The 22,962-nt window shown below is 35.9% G+C and overlaps 1 protein-coding gene across 1 annotated transcript in view; it reads left to right on the top strand.

Annotated features, from left to right (window-relative positions):
- Positions 1 to 17,938, top strand: part of CEP85L (centrosomal protein 85 like) — a 173,712-nt gene extending 155,774 nt beyond the window's left edge. Inside the window, exons 11-13 of the mRNA XM_030316238.1 lie at positions 6,087 to 6,194; positions 8,144 to 8,369; positions 13,057 to 17,938. Coding sequence (XP_030172098.1) covers positions 6,087 to 6,194; positions 8,144 to 8,369; positions 13,057 to 13,220 — 498 coding nt within the window. The 3' untranslated portion in view covers positions 13,221 to 17,938. The remainder of the gene's footprint in view (positions 1 to 6,086; positions 6,195 to 8,143; positions 8,370 to 13,056) is intronic.
- Positions 17,939 to 22,962: the final 5,024 nt, after the last annotated feature.

Below are 22,962 nucleotides of genomic sequence, written 5' to 3'. Positions count from 1 at the left end.
GTTACTAATTAGCACCCTTTCATTTCAGCCTAAAGAAGTCCTTTGAACATTTCTTGTAAGGCTAGTCAAGTGGTGATAAACTCTTTCAGCTTTTGCTTGTCTGGAAAACTCCTTTTTTTTTTTTTAAGTTTTTTTTTTTTTTTAAGGTTTATTTTTGAGAGGAAGAGAGTGTGTGCGAGTTAAGGAGGGGTAGAGAGAGAGGAGGAGAGAAGTGGGATCAGAGGCTCCGAAGTGGACTCTCTACTGTCAGCATAGATGCAGGGTTCAAACTCCTTAACCATGAGATCATGTCCTGACCCCAAGTGGGAAGCTTAACTGACCAACAGCCACCCAGGTGCCCCTGGAAAATTCTTTATTTCTCCCTCATTTCTGAAGGACAACTTTGTGGGGTTAACTATTTTTGGTTAACAGTACTTTCAACTCTTTGCATAGATTTTGCTGCACCCTCTGGCTTACACAGTTTCTGCTCAAAATCTGTTGAGAATTTTGTAGGGGTTCCCTTGTATATAACAAGTTGTTTTCCTCTTGCTGCTTTTAGGATTCTCTCCTTGTCTTTAAGTTTTGAATTTAATCATAATGTGCCCCTTTGGGTCTCATTGGGTTCATCATATTTGGAACTCTCTTGGCTTCTTAGCTCTTGATGTCTCTTTCCTTCCCCAGGTTAGGGAAGTTTTCAGCCATTATTTCTTCAAATAAGTTTTCTGTCCCTTTTTCTTTCTTCCTTCTGGGACCCTGTAATGCAAATATTGATTTGCTTAGGATTGTCCTTTCAGTCCCTTAAGCCATCTTCATTCTTCTACTTGTTGCTATTCTGATTGAATGAAGTCTGCCCTGTCTTTGAGTTCACTGACCTTTCTTCTGCTTCATTTAGTCTGCTGTAGAATCCATCTGTTATATTTTTAGTTAAGCTATTCTACTCTTCAGCTCTATGACTTCTACTTGGTACTTTCTTATATATTCTATTTGTTGAAATTCTCACTTTGCTCATGCATTGTTTTGCTGACCTTGGTGAGCATCTTTATGACTACTATTTTGAACTCACTTATCTTTGTTTCATTAAGGCCTTTTTCTGAGGTTTTCTTATTCTTTCATTTGGAATATATTCCTCTGGTTCTTTTTGACTCTGTCAAAAATTTTTTTGACTCTGTGTGGTTGTTTCTATGCATTAGGTAAAACAGCCACCTCTCCCACTCTTTAAGGAGTGGCCTCATTTAGGAGATGATCTTTCTTTTAACTAGTTTTTCTAAAGATGTTGATGGGGGCCTGGGTGGCTCAGTCAGTTAAGCATCGGACTCTTGATTTAGGCTCAGGTCATGATCTCACAGGTTGTGAGATCAAGCCCTGCATCCAGCTCTGCACTGACAGTGTGGAGCATGCTTGGGATTCTCTCTCTCTGCCTCTCCCCCACTTGCTCGTGCACATGGCGTACTTGCTCTCAAAATAAGTAAACATTAAAACAAAAGAAAAACTATTTTAAAATAAAATAAAAGGTGTTGAGAAAAAATATCAATTTCATTCAGAGAATGCATTCCCCTTGTTAATGCTTTGTAGATGCCATTATTACCTTTCTGTTATGTACGTGCTTCTTACCGCTATTTCTAATGCTAGTAGCGCCATGATCTTACCTTTCATGTATAGTTACGTAAGCTGTTACAAGAATAGTGGTATTTGTACTAATGGAATCATAACAGCATGAAACTTTGTATCTGTTCTCAATAATAAATTCAAACTGATTTACTTATGCCCTATATCTAGATCATTGAAATACATACAATAAAATTTTAAATGAAAAAATTTTAGAAGAACTTTCTTTTTAAAGTTTTTGTTGTTATTTTCTTGTTTTATTTAACTGGACACAATAAATTTAACATCTGTAACATAAATCCTATTATAATAAAGATATAGGCAGACTAGTAGGCTAGTGTATAAAAATTGGACAAAGTACCTTATTAGAAGTTTTCTTTCTTATAATTTAGGGGGATATGTTTAATTGTATTTGTGATATTTAAGTTAAAGTTTATTGTGCAGACATGTGAAATGCTTTCAACAAGTTGTACCATATTTCAAAAAAGGTCTGTTTCTTTCCTAGAATTCTGTACCTGTATTTGTCTTAGTGATCTTGCCCAGTCCCATGGCTTTGCATGTAATGTGTCTGCTCACTACTCCCTAACTTCTTCCAGCTCATAATTCTTCCTGACCTTACAACTTGTACATCCAACTCCCTACTCAACAGTACCACTTGACATATCAGACATAATAAATCCAAATTGAATTTCTTTCCTTCCCCAAAGAGAAAATAGTAAAACCTACTCTACCATCCATGTTCAGGCCCTTCTCTATTAATGGAAAATTTTTCCTTCCATTTGTTCACTCCAGAAACCTTAGACTTACCCTTCTCTTCTGCCTCGTATTTGTGAACAAATCTTATTACCTTCAAAATATATCTAGCATCTGACTTCTCCTGACCACCCTCGTCCAACACATCTTTATTCTTCATATGAATTATTTCTGCCTGCTTGCATCCTTGGTTGCCTGAAGTCTATTCTCATCAGCCTGAGTGACCTATTAAACAAAAACCAGATCATGTCATGTCTCTTCTCAGAATCTTTCAATGGTTCCTCATTTTTTCCAAAGTAAAAATCAAAGTTTTTTCACTGGCTCAGCAGCCTTACACAATCTGTGCTTTCTCTGACTTCATCTTTTACTATTTTCTGCCACCCTGGCTCTCTGGCGTTTTCTCAACACAGAAGACACCATCTGGCTCAGAACCTTTGCACTGACTGAAACACACTGTAGACATCTATGAGATGCAGTCTTTCACCTCCTTCAAGCCATTGCTCAAACGTCACCTTTTTTCCATGAGCCTATACTCTGCTCCATTTGCGATCTCCACCTCCTCTCCCTTGCCATGCTAATTTGTTCTCCAAAGCGCTAGTCAAATTCTAATACAAAATACTATGTAACTTACACATTGTTTATTTTCTTTGATCTTTTACTTCCTAGTAAAAGTTATGAAAGGGCCAGAGTTTTGACTGTTTATTCACTGAGGCATCATCATCCAGTGCACAGACTGTGCTTGGTTATAATTTTTGCTAAATGAATGATTGCATGAAGAACTGCATTTGTGAAACTCTTGTATGGTGTTTTTGTGTGTGGTGTGTGTGTGTGCGCGCGCGCGTATGGGTGCATTGTTTGGGATGGAGTTGTGTGTGTTTATATAGTAAAACTGCTAACATAAGTTTTTAATCAAAATACTTTCTCTTAAATCGGGTTTGTGGAATACATGATATTTATTGGTGAAGGCACAGCTGTCTTTCCTTCATTTGAGCTATTTTGTTTATGGGACAAAAGATAGCATTTCTAGATATTTAGATCAAAACAACAAATGTTTGGTTTTTTTTTAATTTTTTTTTTAACGTTTATTTATTTTTGAGACAGAGAGAGACAGAGCATGAACGGGGGAGGGTCAGAGAGAGGGAGACACAGAATCTGAAACAGGTTCCAGGCTCTGAGCTGTCAGCACAGAGCCCGACGCGGGGCTCGAACTCACGGGCTGCGAGATCATGACCTGAGCTGAAGTCGGCCGCTCAACTGACTGAGCCACCCAGGTGCCCCAACAACAAATGTTTTTAAAACCATTTTTCAACTTTAAGAATGATTGTGATAGCGGTGCCTGGGTGGTTCAGTTGGTTAAGTGGCTCAGGTCATTATCGCATAGTCTGTGAGTTCCAGCCCCACATCAGGCTCTGTGGTGACAGCTCAGAGCCTGGAGCTGCTTCAGATTCTGTTATCTCCCTTTCTCTCTGCCCCTCCCCCACCCTCTCTCTCTCTCAAAAAGGAATAAACATTAAAAAAATTTTTTTAAAAAGAATGTGATAAATATATATAGGTTAGTAACTTAGAATTTTTAAAAGATGATTAACTGGAAATTTATAGACATATTGTAGACATTTGAAAATTAAAGTTTTTAATGTTAGTAATCCCATTCTAAGATTACTGGAAATTTTCCTTTCTCTTTTTTTCTTAAGCTTTAAACATATGCTTTTTCATACAATTTAGGATAGAGAAATAATCTTATAGATAGAATGTTGTGTCAGACAGCTATGGCACTCATACCCTCATATTAGTCTAGAGGTTATACAACATATGGGCCTTTTAGGATAAGTTTATCTGTGAACTCTTTCCCCTATTAAAGGACTGTTTCATAAGTACCCTGAACCCAACCAACATAACAAACATCTTAAGCTTAATATATTTCCCAAATCCAGATTTTTTTCTTATGAAAAATAGCACTAATGCCAAACATTTCATATTTAATCTGATGGAGACAATTGCCTGTTTCTGATTTAAATTTAGTCTTATATATGAACATGTTAGTCAGATTTGCTTGCTAATTATTAATCACATTCAGTATGACTGAACTGGTAAAAATATAAAACACTAGATTACATTATAGTATTGTGAAAATACCTCTCAGGGTCAGATTTTATTGTTAAAATGTTAGATTTAGAGTAGCTTAACTGTTATGCCTTTCCTCCACAATGCTAATAAGATAAATAGTCAAAAATCTTAAGAAAATTTAGGATAAATTCTGGATTCCAGTCAGATAATCTTGTTATGCCTGTAAGCTTAGATCTTCAGCCAGATAAATAAATACATATCATTCAAATAGGTTTTTGGTTCATTCACATGCAGTTACAAAGGAATTTCAGAATCCATGTGACTTTCTGCTGTGAGATTAAATTTTGTGAGATATAAAGTTTTCCCTGGAAGGAAATACTCTTGTTATAGAGCTTAATTCACTTTTCTTTTTTTAATGTTTATTTTTGAGGGAGAAACTGTGCACAAGCTGGGTAGGGACAGAGACAGAGGGAGACGCAGAATCCAAAGCAGGCTCCAGGCTCCAAGCTGTCAGCATAGAGCCCAATGCAGTACTCAAACCCATGAACTGGGAAATCATGACCTGAGCTGGAGTTGGATGCTTAACTGAATGCGCCACCCAGGCACCCCAGAGCATAATTCATTTGTAACCAACTTATGAGTTATTAAATGTAAACAAATTTTGTATAGAGTTTAGCAAACAAATCCAAGTAATAAGCTACAAAGTTGAATATCTGTTACTAAGAAAACTGCTTTATATTTACAGAATCTTATCTCAACCCATGGTGACAGCTATCTTCTTTTATTCTAGCCAGAGATAATATGAGTGGGGGGAAACCTTCATAATGTATTGTGTACTATTTAAGCAGTCAGCATGCTGAAGTAGTTTCAGAATTGGGACTAAATAAATATAGTCCTGAGAGGGGGGAAAAAAAAGAAATCTCTTTTCTTGTCAAATGTTTATTGATCTTGTGATTTCACAAAAGGAAAAAGTGTTAATTAAAACCTCTAGAAACCACTGATAACTACAGAGTTTATGGCAAGTTTATCTTTGGTGTGTAGCTGAAAATCAGACTTAGCAGCTGAAGTGACCCAAGTACTCTTAAAATATCCTATATACTGTTTTGGTACACTCAGAATTTTATTACAATGGATAATTTGTAATTTATAGAGTTAAGAAAGAGATTCATTTATCAAAGTCCCATAATAGACCTTTGGCCTGAATTCATCATATTCACTGCTCAGAATACCATACACTGAGAGAAGTGTGTTTAGCTATGTTTCAAATGATAGAAAATGAGGATGGTCTTATGATCTTATTATCTTGTATTTTATTAACCACGAGAAAAATGGGGTGTGGAGCATGGGAGGTATAGATTTGCTAAAACACTCTGAATACATGAACAAAAAATCAGTTAGTAAGAGCTGTTTGTAACATAGCATTCAACACCAGCTGCTTTAGGTTTAACATGTTTTATTACCCAGACTGTCGACTTTCTTGGTAAAGATGATATTTGTTTTTTCCTTTGTTGTCATCCACTCTAGATGCAGTAAGGGTTGTTTTAAAATGAAGGCTTTTATCTTCCAAGGGGTGGGGGAGGACAGATTCAAAGTATTTCAGAGCCTGTATTCCTGTCTACCTACCTGACTGCATTTTGCTTTTAGCATTAACAACATTCTCTGCTTTCCAATTCTCTTTATTCTAGTCTATGCAAGGGAAGCTTTCTAAAGAAAAATTGACTACTCAAAAGATGATGGAAGAGCTGGAAAAGAAAGAAAGAAACCTACAGAGATTAACAGAAACATTGCTTGATGTGAGTAAAAAAAATTCAAATTGCTGTCAAAGAATGATTCAGTACTTAAAGCACATGCTTATTTTGTACATATCATGGAATATTTTTAGTTGAAGACTGGATTTTGATATGTCAGTTAATTAAATCCATTAGGTTTCTTACAAACTTATAATCAAAAAGGTAAACTTTTATTTTTCTCATGTCTTAGAATACAACTCCACAGACTTAACTACAACAGTCAAATGCTATATAGAGATTAGGTCCCAAAGTAATTGAATAAAGTGTAAATTGAATATAAACAAAATTATCCTTGAAAATCCTTAAGAAGGGTGCAATGTTAACACTTCATCATTGGAACAGATTATACTTTCTTCACTTAATTATAAGCTGACCTATATGGCATACATTATACAGAAAATACTTTAGTTTTTTAACTCTAATCATGACATTGTGCTTCTAAATACCCAAGAATGCATCTCCAAAAGTTAGGGACATTTCCTGTACAAACATACCACCATTGTCACACCCAGTAAGAATAATGTTCCTCGATATTGGATAATACCTAGTTTATACTAAAATTTCCCCTTTGGGAAATTCAAATGCTTTTTATAATGACAGTTGAAACTAGCATTCAATCAAAAAAGACCATGAGTTGCATTTTATTTTGTCTTATAAATCTAAAGTTTCTCATTTTGTCCATGTTAGTGACTTGTCGACAAACCTGGGCCTGTTGTCTTACAGAGTTACAGATTGTCAGACCTAGATTTGCCTGATTGCCTCCTCATGGTGTCATTTATCTTGTTCTTTACCCCTTCTATTTCTTATAAGCTACAAGAAGAACTAAAGATGTCAGTAAGTCAAGTCAAACATTTTTTTGTCATTAATACTTTGTAGGCATTGTTCATATCATCAAACTATATATGTTTGGTTATCCCACACTGTAAGTGACAGAAATACTGAGTTCACCGGGTTAAAATGGTTAAAATAACAGACTTATTCTTCCCTTTGTTACATTATGGCCTCTGCAAACAGTAGGTAATGTGTGGAGAGCTACTTAGGTAACTGTGTGAATATGCGGTTTATTAGCACCCTTTCCCTTGATGGTTTTCGTATTCACTGGTGATAATTGTCTGGATCGTTACGTGATTAAAATCATATTTTTTCCTAGTTATTTTTATATTTATTAGCTGGCATTCATCTATTAAAAAATCTTTTCCTCATCAGTGCAAGCTATTTGGTAATTTTTAAATAGAGTTCCAACTGGAAAGCTTTATATTGTCTCTAATTAGCAGTTTTCAGGATGAAGAGTAGATAGATGGTGACAGTTTGGGGGATAAGGTGAAGGTAGCTTTTTCTGAGTATGATAATTTATGAGTTCATATTGATATTTCCAATTCGGATTTCACAATTCAAGATTATTAGGGGTTTTGTTTCCTTTGATTTTATACTTGTATTTCTTTTTCTCTTTTGCTGAAACTTTTGGTACCTGTCAACATTAACAAAACATAAAAACTTTTTCCTCAGTTTGCAACAGATAGTTTAAAGTAACTAAACCGTTATCCCTACTAACAGTAAAACTATAGGATGAGGTTTAAAATTTCTTCATAGGTCTTTTTGTTCTTGGGATAAATCTCATCATAAAAAAACACATACATAACCCAGATGCTTATCAGGTGATGTTATATGATATGAGATACTCCTAGACACTGAATCTGGATTTGTTGCCTTTCTCAGGTTTACCCTGGGGCATGAGATGGTCCAGAGGAACCATTGAATCATTTTCACTGTTTAAATTCTTTTTCTTTTTTTTTTTTTCCCTACTGTGTGTATGCAGTTAAACTTGGTTAATGTGAATGTTAATAGGACTCTATCATTTTGTTTATAGATGGTGGAAAATGTTAACCTGTATGTCCTTTGAGTACCTTCCTCTGATCTAACAACCTGATTTTTGTTTTCTTTATGCGTTGCAGAACCAAAGACCGGAGACGTGCTCTTTATTGGATCAAGGCCAGGAAGGAGACCAATCCAGGCAGCAGACAGTACTCACTAAATGGCCACTATCTGATTTGAGTGTGATTGATCAGCTGTTCAAGGAAATGTCCTATTGTTTGTTTGACTTGAAGGCATTGTGTAGTATTCTTAATCAGCGTGCTCAGGGCAAGGAGCCTAATCTTTCCTTATTACTGGGAATCAGATGTAAGTGGCTGATGCCTTGTCCTTACTATATCGCTTAGCAGTTAGAAACCTGTCTTCATGAATCAGGAATTTCTGACTGCCTTTTTTCTATTTGTTTTTATGTCCTTTCCTACTTAGATTTATAAATCTCTGAATAAATCTGTAGGTGTGTAAATAACAGTTATTACTTCATTATCCTTATAGAAGTGATCAGGTTCATAGTTGATTCAGACTGCCACTTGGCAGACTGCCTGTGTGGATGAGCTCTGCCGAATCTGTTAATATGTGACTGGAGTGGTAGTTAGGGGTGATTTCCTGGTTACTCTTCTAAAAGCAATGATTCTGTTTGCTTTCATGTGGTAATTCTCTAAGTTAATGACCCAGCCATCTGTCTGCGTTAAACTATTTGAGAAAAGATACTCATTTGCTTTCCTATGCAGTGTATGTTCTATGGCAATGACTTAATATATGTACCAGTGCTGTCACAAGAGCTGGTTTTCATGGCCCATGTATCTGTTGCCCTTGTCGTGCATACATTCTGACTTTGTCCCTTTCAGTGTGTCACCCACCCATTATCCCTCAGTTCCATCTTCCTCCACACATAGTTGCGAGAGAGCTGCCCCAGGAATATCCTAGAGTCCTTCTGTGCTACTTTTGCAGAAACACACATCTCTGCTTGTGGTTCTGAATCATTATGATATTGATATATGTTGGTCTCTTTTTAATACAGAAGAAATGGACATAAGTAAAGAGACATGAATGGAGTAAGACTTTTAAGTATTATGCACCTACCATGTTGTATTGAGCAATTATCTAATAATAGGGTTAATAATGTAACTAGACTGGGGACTAGTTTTATTTGCAGTTTCATCAAAAAGATTCCACCATTTGGCATCATGATAGTTGTTTTGGCAAACCAAGTAATACTTTTGATCAAAGTATATCCCTTTTTAAATGAAACTGTAACTGTGCTCAGAGATGTCAGTAGAGTTTTCCCTTCCACTTCACAGATGTGTATGTACACACGTGAGTGTGGGTATGTAAAAAATATTTGAAAGTTTAAGTATATTCACTCACTCAGGAAGTAATTTTTAAATGCCTTATACGGTCCAGGTACTAAGATGCTGATAATGCAATTGAACACTGCCCTTGCCCACACATAAACTACTAGAGCATTGTGATGAGTACTATAATTGAGATATGGACAGAGGATGATGGGAGCCTAAAGGGAAAACTAATTAAGTCTACCTGGGAAGGGCTGTGAAGACTCCGTGGGTAGCTGGTGTTTGGGTTGAATCTTAGAGGAGGGAGAATTTGCCAGGTGAACATGGGGTGGTTTAGTTAGCAGTGATCTCTCAGAGCAACCAAAAGCTCACACACAAAAGACTTATTTTCTTCACCATTTTAGAGCTGGTCACGCCTTCAGTTCTTTTGTAACCTTCTGCATTTGTATTCTCCTGTATAGTATTTGTCAACCTTTCCAGTTATCAGATTAAGAGAGATTTCTAAATGTGAATGAAAGGAAGACTCAAGAAGTTTGCCACATTCACCTCCCAGTGTATACCCCTTCCAGTATTTAAAGTTTATACTCCTTACCTTATAGTTTGGTACTGTGAAAATCTGACCAGACTGTTCACTTGTCAAAAACCAGTGGATTATTTTGAATCTCCAGTCCATTTTGAATCTCCTCACTCCATCCACTGTCCATTGATGCTTTTCATCCCACCCTTTTTTGTAAATGCGCTGCTACCATGGTTTCCATGACTTTGTTCTCTAGGTTCTGCTTCTATCTTTATGACTGCTTAGTCTCAGTCTTCTGTGGAATTCTCTGCCACTTAAATTTTGGTGTCTCTCATAAATCTTTTGTTGTTGATTTTTTGTTTCTTTTTTCAAATTGAATTATTTGTGGGGTTTTTGGTACTGAGTTGTATAAGTTCTTTATATATTTTGATATTAATCCTTTATCAAATATGTCATTTGCAAGTATCTTCTCCCATCCAGTAGATTGTCTTTTGTTTTATTGGTGGTTTTTTTTTGTTTTTTGTTTTTTTTTGCTGTGCAAAAGCTTTTTATTTTGGTATAATCCCAACATTTTGATTTTGCTTTTGTTTCCCTTGCATATTTAGAAACATGTTTCTGTGGCTGATGTCAAAGAAATACTGCCTATGTTTTCTTCTAGGAGTTTTATGGTTTCAGGTCTCATATTTAGGTCTTTAATCCATTTTGAGTTTATTTTTGTGTGTGGTCTAAGAAAGCAGTCCACTTTCATTCTTTTGCATGTAGCTTGTCCAGTTTTCCCAACAACATTTGTTGAAAAGACTGTCCTTCTCCCCCATTATATATTTTTGCATCTATTATCAAAGATTAATTGACCATATAAGCATAGATTTATATCTGGGCTCTTTGTTCTGTTGATCTATATGTGTCTGTTTTTGTGCCAGTACCATACTGTTTTGATTACTACAGCTTTGTAGTAATACACCTTGAAATCTGGGATTGTGATACCTCAACCTTTGTTGTTTTTTCTCAAGATTTCTTTGGCTGTTTGGGATCTTTTGTAGTTCCATACAGATTTTAGTATTGTGCTAATTCTATGAAAAATGTCAGTATTTTGACAGGGATTACATTAAATCTATAGATTGCTTTGAGTAGTATGGACATTTTAACAATACTAGTTGTTCCAATTTATGAGCTCAGTATATCTTTCCATTTGTTGGGGTCATCTTCAATATCTTTCATCCATGTTTTATAGTTTATGGTGTACAAGTCTTCACCTCGTGGGTTAAGTGTATTCCTAGGTATTTTATTCTTTTTGATGCAATTGTAAACGGGATTATTTTCTTAATTTCTCTTTATGCTGTCTCATTATTGGTGCATAGAAATGCAACATATTTCTCTATATTTCTATAATTTTGTATCCTGTGACTTTACTGAATTAATCTATCAATTCTTTGGTAGTCTTCAGGGCTTTCTGCAAGTAGTGTCATCTACAAATAGTGAAAATTTTACTTCTTCCTCAACAATTTGTATGCTTTTGTTTCTCTTTTTGTATATTTTTCTCTGAGTAATACTATCCACATTCTTTAGTTTTCTGTTAGCACCGTACCTTTGACCCATATGGACGTTTATCTCTTACCCTGCCTAGAATGTTCCTTGTTCTTCCACAGGCATCATAGACTCACTATATCCAAAACAGAAACTACCTTTCTTCCCTCCCTAAACCTGCTCCTCCTCTCAGTGAGTAGCACCACCATCCACCTATCATCCCAACCTAGAATTTTATCTTCCATCCTGCTCCTTCTTTTATCTGTGTGTTTCCTGTGCCTAGTCCCTAATCCCTACCCAACTCATGATGGTTAGGCTGTATCATTTCTACCGGTCCTTCCTAGCATTCATTCCTACCATTACATCTCCATTGCACTGTTGCCTTAAATAAAGCTTTCAGATTCCTTTATCTGCACTGTCTAGCCCACTTTCCCCTACTAATGCATTTTTTCACATTGCTGCCAGAGTTCATCTAACCTAATGGTGATTCTGATTTCTTAATACTTACAGTCCCCAAAATAGAGATAGGCAGCTCCCACGTGCCTCTTCCAGCCTTGTTTTGTGGCACTTTCCTCTCATAATTTGTACTCTCCCATTTTAGAGCTGGTTACTGACTTTATTTATTTTTTTTTTTGAAGTTCCTCAGATTCTTTGGTTTTCTGCCTTTATACATACCTTTGTTCATTCTGCTTCCTTGGCCTATCCAGTGAACCTGTACCCTTTCCAGTTAAGCTTGTTGTCCTCTTCTTTGTGCCACTGTAGCTTGTGTATGGTGCTAGGTCTCTCACAGTACTTGACTGTGCTTATTTGTTTATGAAAGTGCATGTAAATCATTAAGAATAAGCCACTACATCCATTATTTTGCTGGCCTCAGCATCTAGCATAGTGCCTGGATCATGTTCAGTTAGTGTTTGTTAAAATAACAAATAAGTTAACCTGACTCTTATGCCTCCAGTAAGCTACCAGTGCCAATGATGGTAGAAGGAAAGACTTACTTTACAGTTATTGGCTCTGTCTGCTTTTAGGTTGAGATGGGCTGACAAAGAAAGGAACTGATGAAAATAATTAAAGCTAGCTGACTCAGGGCCTCACCCTCAGTTACTCAGCCATTGGGCAACTAGCCATCAGTTCAATTCAATTGTGTGGGGTTGTAGGCTTTCAACAACATATATACACACACACACACACACACACACACACACACACACACATACACACATATATATATACACTTACCATATATTTTGGAAATTTGTGTTTCCATGCCAATAAACCCACTTTGCAGTCTATAAAAATTTAAGCTATCACCCCTGAAAACAGAAGTGATTTTCAGATTTTTGTCAAGTCAGAAGAAATGAATGCTGTCGTTGAGCTTGATGAGAACTATTAGAGCATGTTTTTTCCTACTTTGGGAATACTGTCATCCTTTAAACATGTTGAACATTTGTATTACTATATGGGTTTAATGCGACTTAATTAGCAAAATTTTAACAGGACTAAGTAGTAAGATCTATTTAATAGTGAATGATACATAATTTAAACCTTAGCCGGACTCTTGTTCAGCATATGGCATTATATTTCTACTTATAATTAGGTTTAAAAATCCTAAAGTGACTTTATTTGGAAAAGTTTGAGACATTCTCTCCATATTTTATTTCCACAGCAATGAACTGTTCAGCTGAAGAGACTGAGAATGACTACAGCCCAGAGACACTCACTAAAAAATTGTCAGATGTATGCCAGTTACGGAGGGACATTGACGAATTAAGGACTACAATATCAGACCGCTATGCTCAGGACATGGGAGACAACTGCATTACCCAATGATCAACTATTGGTCCCACAGCAATAATGACCCATTGTTAAATGCTGCTGTGTTACAGTTCTTCATATTTCTTTTTAGGAGCCATAATGGAAAGTCACAAGTGACATATCGCTTACACATAGGATTTTTTTCCGTAAATTTGTTTTATTGGGGTGAGAAAGGGGATTTGATGAGGTTTCAAAGGGGCTTATCTAATCAGGCCAAAAGAATGACTTACTATTTGAAAAATGTGATAAAGTGTTTAAGAAAAAAAAAAAATCTGTATTCTCAAACTACTGATCGTAGGACCAAGCTGTGAAGAGTGCCCTTCAGATAATGGGGTAGGATTTTTTTTTATCTGTAATTGTGTGTGTGTGTGTGTGTGTGTGTGTGTGTGTGTATGTGCGTGCGCACGCGTGTGTGCGTGCATGTGTGTTATTCACAAAATTATAAGGATTTCTAGGGTCAAAGCAAAGCTTCTAAGAAAGGCACACACTGTTTATTCTTGTATTTCTTTTCTTTCATGTAGAAGCTTGTGTTGTACTTTGGGGTTTTCAAGGGCTGGCTGAACAAGAGTATTCAACAGCAGGCAAGTGTTTTAATAGTAGTACAGCTGGCAAAACCCTTTGTATTTTGAACAACCACTGTGCTGAGATGATGAGGTTGTGGGATTGGGTTGATTTTAGTACTGTAGATAGGTCAGCTATTTTTCCAGAGTGATTGTGGATTGCCTTAGAGGTATGAAATTTTGATGTGATGATCTTTTTCATTAGCATTGTAATTTATATATCACAAGGCATTTTAACATAATCTGAACTAATTTTAACATGTCCCTTACTATTTACAATTACTATTTACTTACATATATCAATGTAAACAAAGCCATAAAGAATTAATGCAAACCTTCTAAGGCTGTTGTAAAAGAAGGATTAACTGAAAAGTCACTCTGGAACAGTAGTTTATTTATCCAATTCTCAAACGTTTACATTTCAGGAGTTTTGTATATGTTTTAAAGTTTTAAAACATAAAGTATATGTTTTAAGAAAAGCCAGTCTGTATTCTTTATATCTGAATTATCACTAACATAAAATTTAAACCAGGTGATGTTTCAATTCCATTTATTAAGTAAAGTACATTAAAAACAGGGTTTTTCATAGACTACAAACTTGACCAGGTTAGTTCTTCTTCAGGAATACAGGATATCACTATGAAATGCAACTGATTGTTAAGTAGACACAATTATTTAAACTTCCAAATGAGTATATTCCTGTTTTAGTTGGTATTTTGGAAGGACTATGTATTTTAATGCCTTTAGAGCATTTATTGCATTCTTTTGAATACTTATAGCAATCATTGTCCTTTAAAAACTGGTTTGTTTTCTTGATGCAACCAGGTCTCATACAGGTCAAGACTAAATAAGAGAGAGAAGGAATAAGGGGTGGTAATCAAGCAGGAAAATACTGTTTGGGGCAAGAACAGATCATGTGTCTGGTTTTTGTTTTGTTTTGTTTTGTTTTGTTTTGTTTTGTTTTGTTTTGTTTTGGGTTTTTTTGCCAGGCTTAAATACTGGTATAAAGGCTGCTCCTAGAAAAGATTTTTCTTAAATATTTTCAGCAGTGAAAACATATGTGGGATAAGAACTTCAAGGAAACTGCCCACGAAGACATTCAGTTCAAAATTTGGCTTATATGCAGTGCTCAGTAAGTTATTTTAAGGTTATGTTGCAACAGTCAGTCATAATACATTGTAAGGACATCAGACTTTGTTTCTGTTCAGTGCCTCAGTATTCCTTACTCTTGCTTCTTAGGATCTGGGCACTAAGAAATCAGTGCATTATAGTGATTCTGCATCCCAAGGTCCCTAACTTAATAAGGAAAAGTCACTGGTAAGAACGTGGCATTCTAATGTGTTCATTTGTTTTCTTAATGTTGGCTGTTTGAAGACAATCAGGGAGCAGTAAAGTTATACCAAAAATCTGATGCAAAGAATTCTGCCTTGTAAAAATATCTAGAAAAATGGGCCTTTACAGTAAAATAGATAATAACATCTGAGAAAGATAAGAGATATGCAGCACACATTTTTACATTCTCTCTGAATAGAAATCCCTACCCTTATCCCCAGCCTCCATGGTTTGGGAAATAAAGGCACCCTAAGGTGATAGTGCTAATGCACATAAGTAATCACTGATTTGGGTCACTCGGTTCTTAATGCCTTTGAGGTTTTTTAGTATATGTTTTGGGGTTTTATGGTTATTGTTGTTTTAAACAAACTTCTGGTCATTTGTTTTAATATACTGTAGATACATTTTTGTTTTCTGGCTTAGGATAAAATAATTTGATTTTTTAAACAAGTTTTCTAAAACTTACAGAATTTGACTTAATTTACTTGAGATAAAAATGTTTTAACTTAGTAAAAAATTGACAAACTACTGATGTATTTCAGTTTCCAACATGTATACTCCCCCATAAATAAAAAAGGGAAATAAGATGTGATAGTTCAGGTATAACTCTGAATTACAAAATGTAATCTCTTGGAGTCTGGAGTTTGTGAAGGGACCTAAATAATAAGTAGAAAGCCTTGGAGGGAATTGGGGGTGGGGGGGTAATGAAACTAGTAGTAGTCTAATTTGTCAGCATTTAATTTTGATTTTGTTTTTCAGAAAATTGCCCTCTCCCTAGATAACCTCTTGTGTTAGAATGTAGTAATAGTGATATCTCATTGAAAGCAAAGATTTTACTATTAGGTCAAGTAAGATGGGCAGATAGAAAACACTGTAGTGTCTTATCCTAGTTTAAACTGGGATGTTCTTAGGAGTTATTATACTGATATATATCTGAGATGAAAATTAACCTAAATTTTGAAGTTAAATCTATTTGAAAATTTCCTTATATGTGAAAAAATTTTAATTATGCTTCTGTGAATTAAATGCTTATCTTCTTAGGAAATGTCTTATGCAGTATTAACATTTATTATTGATCTGCTGGGTTTTGAAGTTGAGTTTATTCTGCCCCAGTGACACTAAAGCAAGGATAAAGTAACAGTATCTCAATAAAAGACCCAGTTACCTATGCAGATAAAATTAACTGAATCAAAGGCACAGTAGTTGTCTTTTCATTTGGTGTCCAAAAAGGATGACTTTAGTTTAACTTAGTAAATTTTCAGTGGCCTCTAATTTTAAAAGCTCAAGTGTTGACTGGGTAAGTCATGCCTGAATGTTTTTTAAGTGTGGCCCCTTCTTATGTTTGAAATGGGGTTCAATATTTAATATTAACAATATTGTTTTTTAGTGAAACTTATTTTGGTCATGACAGCTTATTAAACTGAATTAGACTTCTTTCAGTAACTTGTTGGAGACAATCTCAAGGGCCGGAAAGTGTTGCTAAAATGGATATTGTACATTTCTGACTCACTAATGAGCTTATAAATTAATTTTGTCATAGTTCAAGACATTAATAGAAATCTCTTAGAGGATATTTTCAAAGAAATCTGTATTGGGAAAATGTTCTTTCGATATCAGTGATAGTTCATTGAATAACTTAGCAGCGGAGAACTTGGACTATATTTTTACATAGCATAGCTCAGCTCATGCACACCTTTAGTTTGGATTATTGGTATTCTTTTATGTAAATTTCTATCATTGTAGATATGTAATTATAGTAAGAAGCAGTTCTCATAACCTTGCTCAGACTATATCATTTGAAACTGCCAGTAGCTGGAGCTCTCAGAGCCAAAGTTAATTCATTTTGTTTCTTTCCATTTTGGGCAAATTTTGGTGTTCACAAAACAAGAAAAATGATTTCCTATTTGATTATAAAGAGTATAATTTCTAACCTACCCCAAGTTGCCATGGTGGCATATTACTGTATGATAATATTACACATTTAATCATGAAGGGGGAGAGCTTTTGGATTTTTAGAATTTTCTTATTTAAAAGTATTGAGTATATTAATGTAGTTTCAAATCAGTAATTCATTAACAACACTTGCAGCTGCATACAGAGAGAACCTTTTGTGCCTTTTTGCCTGCAGTAAGCATTCATTTCTATTTTACATGAGTTATAAGAATGTTGATGATTATTGCACCTTGTTCTTCTGTAAATAGACCTGATTAAGGATTTTTTCTTAAGCAAGGAGCAGTTTTTCATTACTAGGTAAATACTTTAGGAAACTTGAGAGGAGGGTATCGGATATGTCTTTGGAGCCCAGCCCTTTCCCAGTATAGTGAGCAGGAAACTCCTTCGGAATGTAGTTATTTGTGTGTATATGTGTGTACATATGTGTAAAAATATTTAAATACAGAAACATAAGATTTGGCATCACATTGGTGTGATGACAAGAAGTAGTAAGGTGCTAGGTGGTTACATTAAAAGCACAGCAGAGTGTATAATCAGTCACTGTGACTGGTGGTTTTGTAAACTAGGTTCAGTTTTTGAACCACCCAGAATACCTCATATGTAAATAAAATGGTCATGACTTAATTGAAATACAGTTATTGTAAAGAGAATGTGAAGCCACTGGTTGGCTTATGCCTTCTGATCTATCATTCTTGCCTCTTTTTTTGTAAAGGGGTTTTTTTGTTTTTGTTTTCTAATAGGGTTTACAGCTAGAATTTTGAATGCCAAAGTTCTATTTATTAAATTAAAAAAAGTTTTCAATGTTAATGGCTAAGTATTTTTCCACTGGACTATTGTTTGTGATGTTGGAATTTGTATTTACAGAGAAATAAATTTTTTATAAAAAGATGAATGTCTTCCAAGTGCCTAATGTTAATATAAGAATGTATTGGAAATTGTAGACTCCACTGAATTCTCAGTATAAGAATATGCTGACTTGACTTTTAGATAAAAGCTTCCTATAAATACACAAGAGAATCTTTGACTAGAACATGGATTTTTCTTTCAGTCTCTGTTACAATTTCTTTATAGTTATAACTGAGAAAAGTTTTTTTCCTCAGGGCCTTGCCATGAAGGACACTGAGATTTTCTGATGACAGGTGCCATAAATACAAAGGCATCCCTAGATTTATTTTAGCCGATAGTGCTGTGTCCCCCTTTTGAATTTTTAAAATCCCTATTTAAATCAATAGTCTTCTTTCTACTTTTCCAACAGACACAATTGGTTTCAGTTTTCCCTATTGCTGGAAGGTTGGACTGACAAGTTAAACCTTTTTTTATTTTCCCCCCTTAAATCAAAGGTTGAAACCTTACTGAAATATATGCAAATACAACCTCATTAAAAGGTAACCATGCAGGGGTGTTGACATCTCAGCTTTGATGGTTTGCTAGCCTAGGCCCAGGGATGCCCTGTGGATGGCACCCTCGGTCCTTGTTGGTTCTGTTCTAACGCATATGGGCAGCAGCCTCAGTGTCTCTAGGAAGTTGGTTGATATTTGGATTAGCAGTATCTGTTTTCAGTCCAGCTAACTTGGTATTGCTGTCATCTTTCGCGAGGCATCTAATTCAGTTAGCAGGAGAAGGACCACTTTGGAAATCATGTATCACAGACCATTTAGGTTGCAAGCAAATGTCTTATGAATAAAAACAGAGTGGATAAAATCCTAGAATATGTTTAAGGTGATTTGTGGAAGAGTTCTCCTTCAGAATGAAAGATATGATGATTTTTTATCTGGTTAAAAAAAAGTGTTTTGATGAGGGGAGTCAACAGAGAGCTTTTGATCATGTATAATCCCAGTGATTTTGTCAATGGTTTGAGCTTCTTTTTATGCCAATTTCCCCAACCAAACAGAACCATTCTGTGTGGGAACACAGAGGACTCCATTTAAAAGAGGTGTGAGATGCATTATTAGTAATGGCACAAAATGGCAGAGTATGGATCCAGAAGAGCAAACACTTGAAAAATGATAGCACTCTAACATCTTTTCAGTTAAGACATTCTCCTTGATTTGAAGGAGTTCCAGTTTGAGGCTTGAACTTAGGATAGAAGATTTCCAAAATATTTAAATAACACTGCGGTCCTGACAAAAATTTAATGTGATCACAAAAATAACAATCTTTTTTAGTCAACCTATATTTACTTAAACTCTGTCTTCACGGTCACTGCTGATTCCCTCATAAGAGAAGGTTTAAACTAAACACACATCTACCTTGTAACCCAGAAATTCTGCTCTGGGTTTTGAGAGATAAATATAAACATATGCCTAAAAAGCAACTTGTAGATGAATGTAATAGCCAAAAACTGGAAATAGTCCAGAGGTCTGTTAGGTAGGGTTCTCAGAGTTTGAAACAGTGTTCTTTTACAATCCTGTGTTCTATTGATTGTGGCTTATCTTCAATATGCTTTTGTTGTTTTAAATTTCTTTTAATGTTTTATTTATTTTTGAGAGAGAACACGAGGAAGGACAGAGAGGGAGACACAGAATGCGAAGCAGGGTCCAGGTTCCGAGCTGTCAGCACAGAGCCTGACACGAGGCTCGAACCCATGAACTGAGAGATCATGACCTGAGCTCAAGTCGGACGCTTAACCGACTGAGCCACCCAGGCTTCCTTTCTATATGCTTTTTGAAAAGCAGAGTAGAGTTTAATGCACAAAAAGACAGTAGAGAGCTAGAGTTGGAAAACAGACTTCCTATTTACCAGAGGCGCTTTTGTTTTCAATTTCTTCTGGGGAACTGTCCTTTGTCATGCTGCCACCTATGTTCCATGAATGTCCACAGTTCATGGGAAGTACTTGGTCTCATCCTTCCTGAAACAAAGAAATTGTTTTGGTTTTTTGCTATTTGTTGTTTGGGTGCCGGTTTCCCACCAGACTTGAGCTCTTCTAGAGCAGGCACTTTGACTTACTAAACTTTGTGTTTCATGAGCAATTAGGATATACTAACAGATGTACAAATACCTGTTATTAGCCCCAGGAAGGAAGAACTCCATCTCCAAGGAGAAAACATGGTCTTTAAGGCATAGGTCATTCTAGGTGAGTGTGGAGCTTTAAATAGAAGGGCAATGAAGTGATAATAAATCCTATTTAGCCAAGTTCTGTTATTCTCTGTCTCTTGGATCTCTTGTTAATTGCTCCTGTGACTATACGCTTTCTACCCTTCTGTGGGTCCAGGGCATAGGATTAAGATACAGTTATTTCCCAGTCCGAGCACTCCTGGAGCATAGCAATCTCATCAGACTTTTGGCCAGCTGTGTAGGTTTTATAAGGGCAAATGTGAGGTCTGGCTTTAAAAAGGAGCAAAATATCGACCTAGAAAATGGATATAGTTGCATCTAACTTTAAGTCTGAGAGTGCATACATGCACAAGTCCAGAGAATAATAATTCAAACAGAAATAGTACATACAGCTGGCATCCCTTCTAAACAAGAAAGCAAGGTAATTTAATTTCCATTTTTATCCCTACACTGATCCTTTAGTCATAAAACAAGTGGTTAAGCTTGTTTAATGGCCCGTAATAACTAAAAAACAATACATAGGAAGTGCCTTCTGTATCATCACCATCATCATCATTCTCAACCAACATTTGAGCACATGCCAGCCAACCACAAGGACCTTGCATAAGTTATCATTTATTTCTCTTTATAATATTCTATGAAGTAGGTGCTGTTATTATCATCACTTCAGGCAAAAAGGTAGAAGCATAGGAAAGTTTAGTATCTCAATGAAGTTGGAACAGCTTATAAAAGGCAGGGCCATAATAAGAACCAGGCCTCTTTAACTCCAAAGCCTGACTCTAAGCCACTCGCTGGACTTCTCCTATTAGTTTAGTGCTCAGAATTAACCCCTTCCCAAAGCTGCTTCCTGGTGAAACTGCTCCATTTCTGTAAGTTACACCTTCATTCCAAGAATCATTTCTGGTGATTTCTTCCATACGTATCCATCCATATTAGTTTCCTATTCCTTCTGTAACAGTTTCCACAAACCTACTAGTGTATTGCAACACAATTTATCTTCTTACAATTCTGGAGGTCATGCATCCAAAATGGTTCTTACTGAGCTAACATTGAGGTGTTGACAGGGCTGACAGGGTTGACAGAATCTGTTTCTTTGGAGTGTTGTCTATGTGTTTTTGGCTTTTAGAGGTTTACTTTCCTTGGCTTATGGCCCCATCCTTCTCTCTTCAAAGCCAGCAATGGCAGGCCAAACCCATCTCACCCTGCCATCTACTTGGTTCTCTCTGCCACCCTCTAAACCTTTTAAAAAAAAACCCTAAGATTAGATTTGGCCCTCCCAAATAATCCAGGATAATCTCCCGATTTTAGAGTCAGTTGGTTAACAATCTTCATTCTATTTGCGTCTTTAGTTCCTCTTTGCCATGTAATTTGACATGTAATTTCATAGGTTCCAGGGAATATGATATAGACATCTTCATGGAGGCTATTACTATTATATCTTCCACATCATTTCCTAAACAAATCATTAGTTAAATCTTTAAGATTCTGTTTTTCCATTCTTTCACGTTTGTCTTGGGTACTTCCATATCTATTTCCCTTGCTCTGTTTAACTGAGACCCAAACTACTATAAAATAGATGTCAGATACTTGAGCTTTACAAAAAGTAAATTGAGCTTCCAAAGTCTCCTTTTAAGCTATATCATTAATGATTCAGGTATTTGCTTCACTCGAGAAAACACATGTAAGACCCATGTTTTAACTTCTCAAAAAAAAATGAATTTTTATTTATTATTTTTTCAAGTATTCATTTCGGGAGAAAGGGAGGGAGAGAGGGGCAGAGAGAGAAGGGCAGAGAGAATCCCAAGCAAGTCTACCCTGCACAGTGTAGAGCCCAACACAGGGCTCAATCCCACAAAAGCATGAGGTCATGACCTGAGCTGAAATCAAGAGTCTAATGCTTAACTGAATATGCCTCAGTCTGAATTTTTCTGATTCTTCCTCATGATTAGATTGAGGTCAAACATTTTTGTTAAAAATGCTACATGAATGATGTGTATTTTTCATCACATTTGGAGGTTCATGATGTAACATTATTGGCACTGCTAAATTAGATTATTTGGTTGTGCTGGGGCTCCTGGGTGGCTCAGTCGGTTAAGCATCCGACTTCAGCTTAGGTCATGATCTCACAGTCCATGAGTTCGAGCCCTGCTTCAGGCTCTGTGCTGACAGCTCAGAGCCTGGAGCCATCTTCAGATTCTGTGTCTCTCTTTCTCTCTGTCCCTCCCCTGCTCATGCTCTGTCTCTCTCTGTCTCAAAAATAAATAAAAACATTAAAAAAAAATACTTGGTTGTGCTAAATAATCACCCTCAATTTTAGCAGTCAAATGGAGGACAGATGACAAGCTTTAGTCCATATAAGGTAGAGAGTTAGAACTGAGATCTTTACATAAAACCAAAATCCCCCAAAGATCACATGTTCAATGAAAGAAGAGATGGAGGAAAATCTGACCTCTAGTAAAAGGAGATTAAAAGAAATTTGTTTTTAAGGATTTAGCTCCAGGTAAGGGGATAAAAATATGTCTCCTAGAAAGTTTGCAGCCATAATCTTAACATTCATATAGATTGAGGTTTGAACTTTTTCTACATATATAAGCCAAGTAATCCTAAAGCCAGAAGTTGACTTAAAGAGTTCTGGATTAATAGTTCCTTAGAATCCTGGACAAAATAAATCTTCCCTGTAGGAAAGCATTTTGAATCAGTCCCCACAGAATTCTCATGGATTTGTCTCTTGGAACATAAGCTCAAAATTCAAAATTATAAATGATAAAAACATAAATTCAGAACCAATAAATAACAGAGACCCTAAATGTTTCAGATAATGTAATTATCACATAAATAGAAAATGCTATGTGATTAAG

The sequence above is a fragment of the Lynx canadensis genome, chromosome B2 (genome assembly GCF_007474595.2).
Source record: "Lynx canadensis isolate LIC74 chromosome B2, mLynCan4.pri.v2, whole genome shotgun sequence".
Lineage (NCBI taxonomy): Eukaryota > Metazoa > Chordata > Mammalia > Carnivora > Felidae > Lynx > Lynx canadensis.
The sequence above is the reverse complement of the archived record's forward strand: the minus strand, read 5'-3'. Positions and strand labels throughout refer to the sequence as shown.